Source organism: Cupressus sempervirens, chromosome 11, assembly GCF_028749045.1.
Source record: "Cupressus sempervirens isolate cs-2001-9-10 chromosome 11, ASM2874904v1, whole genome shotgun sequence".
NCBI lineage: Eukaryota > Viridiplantae > Streptophyta > Pinopsida > Cupressales > Cupressaceae > Cupressus > Cupressus sempervirens.
The window spans coordinates 211,599,293-211,611,855 of record NC_143128.1 but is presented as its reverse complement, the minus strand read 5'-3'; the positions used below and the strand labels follow the sequence as shown (position 1 = coordinate 211,611,855).

Sequence of the window (12,563 nt, the reverse complement as noted above, 5' to 3'; positions counted from 1 at the left end):
GACATAGTTGATTGCAACCCATTCTACCATAATGAGAATAAGTGCGGGCATTAGGGTCTTTTGTTGCAACCCGTAAGCCTGACTGTGGTCTGGAGAGATTTCCATTCTATATACATTTGATCACATTATTACACTGAATTTCCTTTTGCTAAAGGATTATTTTATAAAGGTAGAACAGACGATGTATTGTCTGCAATTGGGGGGTTTGGGTGATGAAAAATCATTCTGCTTTTAGAAGCTCTCATATAATTCTCTTAAATATTGGTTATTTTGAGGCAACATTAATTATTGTTTTTGATTAAGACTATATTGATTATTGTTATAGCAAGCATTTCGTACTATTTATTAATGGGTGTAACATTGTGATTATATCATGCAGCCATGGCTGAGTATGTCTTCTGTTTATTATGAGTAGCAGCGAAGAGATCTATTTTATGCTTCTTTTCTGTTCCTCTGTGTCCTCAAATGTATTAAAAATAGCAGAGGGCACTCTTAAGTATACTTCATAGGTCTTCTCTGTTGCATTGGTTTGTATTTGAGCTAATATCAGTAACAGATAGCTTCATAATTGTTACTTATATTATGACTTATCAACATTAGTGGTCAAAAGCATTGCAGGATACAGCAAAGATCTTTGTAAAGCATTGACATGCAGGGAATCCAGGAAACAGAAGTTTGGTTTTTAGTGGGAGCTGGGTGAACTTATTGTACTTAAATTATGCTATTAGCCATTTGAAAAGTTTTTTAAACCTTCTCTTGTGATTATATGAGAGATTGGTGTCTATTAAATGCCAGTGTCAGTGAGAAATTGTGAGTGTTAAAGCAATAGAGGCTTTTATAGAGTGCTAAATATTATATATGGAATAAATTGTGGAAATGGTAATTACTGAAGGCAATAATTATAAGGATGAACATTTATGGTTGACAATTAGGAGTGAGGATCACTAGGAAAACTGTGATGAAGGAAACAACTAAATAAGCCATATCTATTTCTTCAGCTCATCCTCTGTTATAGAACGTGTCTAATCTAGTACTGCATTTTGGTGAATAGTATACTGAAGGCAATAATTATAAGGAGTCACCTTTTGAGTTGAAAGGTGAGAGTTAGGATCTTGATAGGAAAAAAGTGATAAGTTTGAAACAATAAAAAAAATATAGGTATCCGCTTTTATATCTTCAGCTTATCCACCGTAATTGAAAGAATGTGTCTGATCTAGTAATGAAAGTGGATCGGGTAATACTGAAGGCAATATTTACAAGGATGAACTGTTACCATTGAAAGATGAACGTTACGATTAATACTAAAAAGGAAAACTGTGATGAAAGTTGAAACATCAAAACTATGTAGGTATTCACTTTTATTTCTTCAGCTCATCTTCTGTTATAGAAAGAATTTGTCTAATTTAGAAATGAATTATGGAAATGGTAATGCTGAAGTTAAGAATTAAGGATGAACTGTTACAGATAGGATCATTTGGGAAACTGTGGTGAAATGAACAACAAAAAGAATGTAGGTAGTCACTTTTATCTCTTTAGCTCATCTATTGTTGTTGAAGGTATGTGACTAACCTAGTAATCATCATCTTGTTTAATTTGGCATAGCCTTTCCCAAACAAATTGAGACAATTACTGATGCATATGATTTGTCTAAATATCTTAATCTTCTGGACAGAATAAAGTAACTGATGAAATCACCATTATTGAATTTCGTACATTTCTGGCAATGTTTGTTCTGTTGCAGAATTGATATTTGATATAGAAACTCTTGTTCAATTTGTTTGGTAGTGCTCTTGCTCAGTTATAACAACATTAAGCATTTGGATAAAATGCTTTTCTTTTTCTAATTAATGTGCATTGCATGCACATTTTGGTGTCTCGAAGATCCACACGTCTAGAGAATGGATCCATCATCAAAGTACATATATGTTTGACCATTTTAAATAAAAGATTTATTACTTCAGAGGAGCAATGTTTTGGCTCTTTGAATGCTCTTATCGTAATGAGGTTGCCTCTTGCTAATATAAGGTAATCAGCTGCGCCGTGGTCCAAGCCTTCCAAATGCCTTGAGATGTTAACAAAGTCAAGGTTTAATCAGGGCAGATGTATGAAAAAGTACTGATAAAGACTATAGCCTTTTTGAGATGTTTGGATGTAATTAAACTGATGAGTAGTTTACAGGTTTTTGAAGAACATCTCCACAAAGGTAAAAGTAGTGGTAGCTCTTTGAATGTTCCTCTTAGTGTAATGAGCTTGCCTTTTGTTAATATAAGGTAAGCTGCTGCATCGTGGCCAAGCCTTCCAAATTCCTTGGGACATGAACATAATTAAGTTTTAACCAGGGCAGATGTAAGCAAAAGCACTTATGAAGACTAGCCTATACAACATGTTTGGATTTAATTCAACTTTCAGTACCTAATAGGTTTTTAGGAAAAAACCTGCAAAGGTAACCCAGGGAAGTAGTGGTGTCACCTTGCCGATTCTTTAGGAAAAAGCATAAAAATATCCTTGGGTACGATGTGTGTAAACAACAATAACATTTTCATATTTATGTATATATCTGAATAGCAATGACATTTGTGTATGCATGCATGCGTGTGTTTGCATCTGTATTTATGTATATATGTATGTGTGTGTATGCTATGTCACATGTTTCAGGTTTGAGTTTGTGTTCTACAACAACAAATTCGGATGAAGTTTGCAAGATGAAAAAAGTTCGACAAAAAAATTGCCTTTTAATTTCTATTTCTTTCTTAAATTAACTTATTAAGTAATGCATCCACAAAAATAATAAAATAATTTGACATTGCTAAATAGTTAAGTTCATGCAGTTTTTTTAATTTTCCCCTAGTATGTATTTGTGTGAGCATATGTACAATGTTAATATGTAACTTACATTAAATATAGTAAAAAGTTATATAGGAAAGTAATAAAAATAATTAATTTTAAAATTGTAAAAAGTTAAAAAAAAGTATATGTATGTGTATATATATATATATATATATATCTAACATTATGTATATACAATAAATAATAATTGCTATTTATTAAAAAAAAAATATATTATATAAAAATAATACTAAAAACAGATTCAAACATAATATAATTAATCAGTATTAAAATATATAATGCAGAAGATATTAAAAATAGAATTATTTATTGTAAAGTGCATAACTATAGTTGCAGAAGATTGGAGGAGGTTCAATGAAGCAGCAGTCAACTGATGCCCAAATCATGGTGAATGTAGCTCTGGTTCGTGGGATGAAGAGATTTGGATAGGGAAAAAAGTTAAACTGCTTTGTTTGCAATCACACAAAATTTTTAACCCCTAAGGCCGCAGCGACAGGGAAAAGATGATGTTTAAAAATATACATTAAAAACAGAAACCTGTGCCCTTCAGCCATATGAATGTTTGACAGAATTCAATGAAATTAGTTATGTTTTCAGGTTTGCTGGATTTCGGATTTCATAGCCGAAATTCAGAGAATCCTGTGACGTAGTATCTATGTATGCATGCATATGCTGATACACAGATTGAGTTGAATCAAAATCTTCTAGGAAGAATCTTCAATATGGCATCTCCATGAGTGCCCCATGAAAGGATAAGTTATAAGTTCTAACCAATTTTTTCAAAGTTACAGGTTACAATCAGTATGTAATAGCTTGTGCAGTATAGCCATTGACCTGATGATGGCGGCAAAAAAGGTGTTGTGGGGGACATTTTCTCCAACTGACAAAAAAAACTGCTTAATAGGGAAGGGAGGTTGTTTTGGGGAGATGTCTGCCTGTGGAACAATGTATTTTACATAAAATGTTCATTCTACAGCATTTCTACTTGTCCAGCTGAAACTTACAATCCTTCTGATTTTAGTGTGAGAAATGTAGGGTCAAACTTAGTGCACAACACTTTTTCCTGGTATTCGGATAATTGTTACCAAACTTGGACTTGGCAGGCTGGTTTTGGACTTGGACTTAGCAATGCAGTTTTTTAAGAAACATGATCTATATAATTGTTTTTAAGTTTTGACCAATTACACGCTTTTTCTAATCGCCTTTAAAAACATAAAAAATTAATAAATTACAAGCTCTTTGATTCCATACACAAAAATACATTGAACAAAGGAAGCTAAAAAGAGGATTTTAGCTGAGTTTTATGAATATTAAATATTTAAATATTCTCAAGTGTCTTTTGTGTACAAAATTTATTGATTGTGATATCAATGGCATAAAAAATAAAAACAATAAAATTAGCATATCAAGTCGTTCTTCTATGTTAGAGATGAACTTGTAATACCAGGTCTGGCAACATCAGCGTTATTTTGAACTGTTTGCTTGCATAACAGTACTACTGCATCCAAAGTCATAGGGTTTGCCAAATTTTATCTGTGAAATTCAAATTTCAATGAATGTCAAAAACATCTTATAAATTTGTTCTATTTTACTTTAATGCTCATACAAATAAGGGCTCACATATTTTTTTCACTTTGGTTGGGAGTTTTGGTTGGCTTTGTTAGGTTTCCTTGATTGTACATTGAAGAAGATTGATAATTTTTTTATTGTTTCCTCCCATAATCTGAATCACTTGTGTATGGATTTTGTTGGTTTGAGAAAGACAAATTGAGATGAATTTGTGGAAGAATTGACCACATCCCTCCACCAGAATCCTTTCAAAGTATCTTTGAAATTCTAAAAGATGATACTGCCTATTTCAAACTCTTGACATTATATTAAAAGTCTAAGCATATTTATATTATAATTTTTTTAAATTTCTCATAATGTATTCAAATTTGCTTTAATAATGTTTTTATATATGGATTTATTAGTTACATTTTCAAAAGTCAAATTTTTAGAAGGCAGATTTGATCCTTTTTTTTTTCCTTGCCGAATTTAATCTGAATTTTGTTGTCAAATTTGAACATGGACTCAAGTCTTGTATAGGCTGAAGCTATGGTGGCATGCTTTCAAGATTGGGATTGACTCAGTAAACCATAAGTTCAATTGTAATTCAATTGTATGGAAAATCTCGGGTTATTAAAATGGCTGAATGATAAAGGAAAAACTCATTGTGTTTATCTGGGGCAGCCCTGAACAATTTTTATCTAATACTATTTGAATTTAGAGTAGGGGTTTTGGGGTGGTAGTTCTCAGCAGAGCTGAGGGGTAACATCCCTTGGGGCATCCTAATGATATTGGACAATGCATGGGTGGTGGAGGCCCTGCTAAGCAGTCCATGTTAAGGCCTTTCAGGCCACAAGGATCTCTATGTCATGTCATTTTTCATAATCACTTTTAACTATAGTTACCAGAAGAGTGCCCTGAACCTTGCTACTTGTCTCTCACACTGGAAACATGTCCCTGTCTTGGAGACGTATATGAGGATGTCTTCAGACATTAGGAGACTTTAGATGAAGTTCTTTGCATCTCTATGCGTTTACTTGAAGCATGCCTTGAAACTTGTGAAACATTCTATAGAGATTTCTCAGACATATAAAGTTACACCAACATTTTTTTTTAAATTGCTGATTTGGTAGTAGTACAAAGAGAAACAACCATAAGGCTTAAGATGTGTACATGCATTAAGTTATATTAATCAATGGAAAAGTTGAAACTATTGCCATCTTCATGGACAATTATACCATGTTTTTAAAATAGCAGCATTAGCTCCTGCATTTTGCCTGCCATCTCCAAGGGATTTTAGATTAAATAATATTTTATATTATAATGATTGTCAAATCTCATAATACTTGATATTTTCTTTTGTTGACTTGTATTTTGATACTGGAGAGGTAAGTTACCATATTTACTCCAGAAAGCTGAAAGTCTAAATTTGATTTGCCCAAATTCGTAGTTAGTTCACACTTGTGTCGAATTCGCTATTTTGCTAGTAAATTCCCTGTGGATTTGTAATTTCAAACCCTGGTCAAATTTGCGGGAATTTAGACAGAATTTGGTTTGGGTTAAATGAGCCTGGGCAGAATTTCAACGATTAACAGTGAATTTGGGAAACAGCAACTTTTTTGTTGACTTTTCAACTGTTCAATAAAGTGCTTTTTTGTTTTGTTGAACCTAAAATGATGTCGTTTTGGGCTTTTATGCAGCAGCAGACCTAAAACGCCATCTTATTCTTAGTTATTAGCATAGTGGTGTATGAACTTGCTGCAGCATATGATTACATATATATATAAACAATTAAAAAAAAGTTTCTTGTATGGACGAACCCAAAACGAACCAGAACCCAGCCCCCAAAAAATTTGAGTGAATTGTAAACCCAAATGTCGAACCCATGTCCAAACTGGAAACTTAACTCTAGAGTACTGCTTTTGAATTAAAAGGATTTTTTGTATTTTTTGGATCTTTAAAGTTGCATATCTATCGTATGATTTTTTTCCTAGATTTATATCATATTTATTCTTTTCCATCTCAAGTACCCATCTCTTGTACCAATACCCATCCCTCCACTGGTAACTATGCTATAAATTTTAACTAATTTCGAAGAGTTTAAGCCATAGTTCCTGGGCTCTCCAAGACACTCTGAGTCCTGGCAAGTTCTGAGTTGAATCACCCTTGCTGAATCTCAGTGACCCATGACTCTCCTGTCGAGTTTTTGTGGAGTCCTGTATTTTTTTTTTTTGCGGAGTCCCAAGTTGAATTAGCCTTGCCGAGTCCGCGCTAAGTTGGAGACTGGGAAATATGGTATAAACTGTCTAAAAAACTTGGTTTTAATTAAGCTCCTAGATTCCCAGTGAGTGTCAGAAATTTGCCCAGAGTTGCACGGAAGTCTCTAGACATCACTTGGCTTCCCTTGCCATGTGTGGGCGAGTTTCTCCAGGTACCTGATGAGTCCTGTAACTATTGTTCAAATTTTAGAGCTGACCGTTGGCACCTGGACTTGTTTTATGTTGTATGTATTTTCATATTGGAACAGCTCCAGTGGATTTATTCTTTTCTAGGGAGTTTTCTCAATGTCTTCTTGTTTTCTCTGAGAGCATATGTATTTCTGACTCTGTTCGGTTAGTGGTCTTACCAGTTACATATCTTTTCAGTTCAGAAAAGTCTTCCTTTTTGGATAGAGTACTATTTTATGTTAACAGTTGAAATGTCAGATTTTTCTTAAGTAGAAATGGTCCGTGTATTGAATGATTGAACTCAATTTAAATAAATAGAAAATGGTGAGTTCTTTTTGTATTTAAAAATAATTTCCTGCTTCTTAGTTTCATGTAGTGTCAACACTCCAGTTCAGGATAGTTTTCAGTTTGGATAGAGTACTTGGGACAGTTTATGCTTATCAGTTGAAATGTCAAATGTTTTTTTCTCAAGGCAAGTATGAGTGGTTGGTGTCTGTTATACCAGTTTTGATAATCAATTTAATGATTGAACTGCAGTTAAATTAATGAACAATGGAGATTCTTTTTTGTTTTAAAAATTAAATTGTTACTTCTCAGTTCTATTTAGTGTTAAGGCATCAGTTTATCTGTTGCTGCTTTTGCATTCATTTTTTAACATTGGAGATGCTTGTAAGAAGTCTTGGAGTTTGATAGTGGCAATTAGATTGCACATTGTGCAATAAAATGTTATACATTTTTTGATCACATTTTTTTTAATGAATATATCTGATCATCAGAAAATTGTTTTTTTGTTATCTTTTACTGGAATGCTTGCTATATTATAAATCATTTATGAACATTGATGTGATATTGATTGAGGATATTTTAATTTGAGGAACATCAGGTATTTTGTTGTGAAGAGTAGCAATAAAGAGAATTTGGAACTTTCTGTACAACAAGGAATGTGGGCAACCCAACGAAACAATGAGGCAAAGCTTAATGAAGCCTTTGATTGTTGTGATAATGTGATTCTTATATTCTCAATCAACAGGACTCGTCATTTTCAGGTAATTTATGATATAAACTCAATCTATTTATGTGTAGATATCACATGATATATTTTACATTTTGTCTTCTGTGATGTTATATTTAAAAGGGTTCACCATTGGTGAAAAACAAGGGACACATTTTATTTTTGTATTCAAGCAGAATGATATTAGTGTTAGTTTCTCTTATGCTGCTGTGTGTTTTGGATTGTTTTGCTATCGTTATTATAATTGCAACTCATTAATGATACATAAAAATTTACCATGTTCCTGTGCCAACTGTTGCAATTCTGTACAGGGATGTGCAAAGATGACTTCTAAAATCGGTGGATTTGTTGGTGGAGGGGGTTGGAAGCATGCACATGGAGCTGCACATTACGGGCGAAACTTCAGTCTTAAATGGTTGAAGGTAACACTCATTTGAGCGTAGAGCATTTGCAAAGGGAATCTTATAGCAAGGAGGGGATTGGCTGATGATGGATTTTCATGAACATTTTAATATGTTTTCCTTTTTCCCAAGATATAGGACTAGAGTAAACTAGGAAATTGGTACTGTTGCAAATGAGTAGCCATTTTAAAGTATGAATTAATATTAACTGCCTTTGTGCTGAAAATCTCCTCCCTCTAAACCTCTTGAGATTGTCTTAACACTTGATTTCATTTTGCAACCTAAATATATGAACATTGATGGCAAATACATCTTAGAAGGCCTTTTTCTAGCGATTTTGAATTATTCTAATTAATATTTTCAAATTTTAGTGGATTAACCTTAATTGTTTAACCATATGATCATAATCGACCTAACCCGAAGAAGATGCCATGGAGTATCCACATATGAAAAATGTAACATTTAGATATACGTGGATGGTACTATTTAATGATTTCAATGGTTCACTGTCTATGTGGACAGTATCGGTGACCTTTTTTGAATGAATCCAGATATGCCGGTCTATGTTTTATAATCTTGCAAGTAACCTTGTCAGTAAGATACAGTATTTAGGCGTTACAGTAACTTTTTGGATGATTTTCTTTGCTTCTCTGATGTTTGTTGAATTAAGCTTAACGATTGTCAACTTAAATTCTAAATCTATTTGTTTATTCTTTGCAGCTCTGTGAATTATCATTTCACAAAACTCGGCATTTGAGGAATCCGTACAATGAAAATTTACCTGTAAAGGTAGTTGCAGTTACCCTGAACTTAAATGCTGTAGGCATTGTGGGCTAGTTTTGGAATTTTGGAACTGTGCATTTTGTGATCATGATAGTCTTGATAATTAGGAGATATATTTTTTACTTCTAGTGATCATTGTAGTCTTGTTATAATTTGAAAATGCTTGTGAGCTTATCACATTAATGCATAGTCCAATATTGATGAAATATAAAATGTACAAAATGAGGTAATTTTATTTTTCACGTTATGCATTTAATTAACATCACTTTTTATTAAATTTACTAAGGTTTGTATCAATACAGTTATTATCCTATATTACCTTCTATATTCTGACCCAACTTCATTTCTCAATTTACCACAAGTTTGATCTCCTCTTTATCATCAATTGAGTATTGCATTCTTTAGTTGCGTTATGGATGTTATTATACTCACAAAACATGTCATCATTACATATGATGAATAGGAGATACGCATTTATCAATCTACCTACCCTTTGGGAGTGATCTGCTTTCGTCCTAAATATTGTTTCCAGTACTGTGGGTTTCCTGCTATCTATGATCTGTTGAGACTTTTATGGTTACTGCTTATGCCATCTGTAGGCAACATTTTTGTTGATTCCAGTAGAAAAGCCAAAGAGGCCTGTACAACTGGATCATATGTTGAGAAATTTTTATGCTATTTAAAATAATTTTTTTATACCTTTTGTTTATGGTATTTCTGGTGAACGCTTGATAGCAGATAATGAAAATAAAATTAAAAAAAAGACCTTTGTTTTCTCATTGTTCTCAGATAGTAGTAAAGTTAGGCACAGGTACATGGGTGCACTGCACTGGTATGACAAAAGTTTTGGATTGGGTTCACCATTACAAAAAACATATGAACATCATAGATATATATCATAGTAACGTGAATTGTGGCGATTCACACGATTCGGCGATTCGATTCAAGCCAAATGATTTTTTGTGAATTGGTGAATTGAATCAGCGATGAAGGGTTTATGAAATAAGTCACTAAATTTCAAGGGTTTTTTAAATTTGCCGTTTCATGGCCGATTCGGTTCCGATTCATGGCTGATTCGATTCCGATTCATGGCCGATTTGCGATTTGATTCGGCCTGCCGATTCCAATCTGATTCCGAATCTCGTTACTTTGATATGTATTATTCAAGTTCAGAATAACACATATTATGCATATGCTAAATACAACTCCATAAATATTAGAAATATCAAATATGAAATATATTATAATAATGACATGAATTTATCGAACTTAAATATTATGATATATATTTGTTCATAAATATTATGTATTAAACATTTATTTATTTAATAAATTAAAACATTATTTAAAAAAAAATAAAAAATTGAAATCTAAATGATAAGAATTATAAATGTAATAAGCTAAACAAAAGTAAAAGAAAATGAGACAACCGAAAATGATGGTATAAAGAATTAAAAGAAGGTAATCAAGGAACAATAAATTATAATATTACAATTTTTTATTTCAGCTTAGACTGCATGAGTCAATAAAATAGAATGCATGTGAAGGAATAAAGTGAAAACTAAGGAAAATGGGATATTTGTATATAAATGATTTTGAATTAACATATTGTCGGAGTTGGAGGCAAAGTAAAAATTAAATGTAAAAAATTTGCTGCAAATGTTCTCTCTTTGAGCGTTTGCTGCAAGCTGCCCTATCCAACACATGATAACTCCAATTTGGATACCTTATTTTGTTCCTACATGATTTCCAGTGCTCAAAGAGCCTCAAACACAAGCTTTACTTGATTCAACAGGCTATTTGGATCAGTACCTGATTCCAGTACAACGCAGACCTGGAAAAATTGTAATGTCCAGCATTCTAATAACATAGAAGTAAAGTGCATACAATGCATGCTTGGCCAAGTCATGTGAAAGTTCAAAAGAAAAACTTGTGAACTTAGATCTTGTGTGCAGTTGAATTGTTTCTGTGAGCTTGTGTTTAAAGTAATAAACATGAATAATACTTTGGCAACATGTAAATGTTGGCTATTTTGATGAATCTTTGAGCTGGCAAGATGAAGAGAGTTTATCACTTTTAGGTTGGTTGAGTTTGCTGAATTCTGTAGTTTTCTAATACTAATTATATTTTATTCTATGCAGGAAAAAATTAAAGAGGAGTGCTTTAAGTAATTTATTTGGCGATTGTGTTGACTAGATTAGAAGAAGCTTAATTGAAGACTAAATTGTAGTTGATGCACATAATCTTTCTCCTAGAGACACTTGTCTGATCTTATATATGGGGCATTAGGGCATCTTTGTTACAAAGCCCGTGTGTGATGCTAATCTTATCTTCCATATTAGAAATCTTGATTATCCTGTTGTGAATTTCAACAGTGTATATGAATATTATTTGGGTAAAGTATTATTGGATGTAAATATAAGAATGTAGGGGTCGATAAATATTTTGGTGACAACTGATGGCTATCTGAATCTCTGTAGAGTTTTACATATATTATAAAGGGGTTTAACTAGTGAGAAGAATCTAATGGTTGAAAAGTACATTAATATCTAGAAGCTACTGCAGCAGATACTTGAGCAAGAGGTTTGGGTATACATTTTATTTTGGAAGTTTGTTTTCAGGTCTGTTTTAATGACTTGTGAAATTGATGAGGTAACTCGGTATTTTTATTTAAATTCAAAGCCCTTGTTCAAAGAATCTATGAATTCTCACGATAAATTGTAATATTTATGGAGTATAGTTATAAAGTATAAATGAGCCACTTAAACCTCAGAAATTCTTGGGCCTCTTGTCCAATGTGGATGTGTCACAAACCTTCAAATTATTTACATTTATACAATTATATATATATATATATTTGATATTATTTATCAATCTCAGATCTTCATTATTTGATAAACTATTTGATATTAATTATCAAATCTCAACTTTTCATCATACATTCATTAATAGAATTTTGATATTTAATTATGGATATTAACCCTATATCACTAGGACATTATTTGCTTATTAAAAATCATCATATAATCCTAATTTTAGAACTAGGTCTCTATATTCAAAGTTCTAATAATAAACCTACAGCATTACATAAACACTTAAAAAGGGTTATGTGTATAAAATGTCACGTCTCCTCACCATGTCACATTATAAATGGAGGACGTGGCCATGACATCAGGGCAGAAGGAAAAAAAGACGTCAGCGGATCTACATGGTAAAACAAAAAGACATTTTGCATACGCAGTACAGTCAAGCGGTGTACAGTGGAAGGGACACCAAGTTTCAGTATTCAAGCATTGAATACAATCAATACACGTGGCCGTAGTCAAAGCCTTGAGACTAGGCATTTTCGGGTGTATGGATCTATCAAGTTAAGAATATAAATAAACATATATTGTAAAGTGGCAATCTCCAAAATTAAGGTATGTAATCATTACCCCTCATTAAATATGAATTATATTTCTCCACACTTAAATAAGACAGACAAATAATGATATTCAACTAATATGTAAATTTAATATTAACAAC

General features: G+C 32.4%; 1 protein-coding gene across 1 annotated transcript in view; it reads left to right on the top strand.

Moving 5' to 3' along the window:
• Positions 1–12,563, top strand: part of CPSF30 (cleavage and polyadenylation specificity factor 30) — a 38,064-nt gene that overhangs the window by 21,677 nt on the left and 3,824 nt on the right. Inside the window, exons 3-5 of the mRNA XM_089810424.1 lie at positions 7,726–7,888; positions 8,166–8,276; positions 8,976–9,044. Coding sequence (XP_089666550.1) covers positions 7,726–7,888; positions 8,166–8,276; positions 8,976–9,044 — 343 coding nt within the window. The remainder of the gene's footprint in view (positions 1–7,725; positions 7,889–8,165; positions 8,277–8,975; positions 9,045–12,563) is intronic.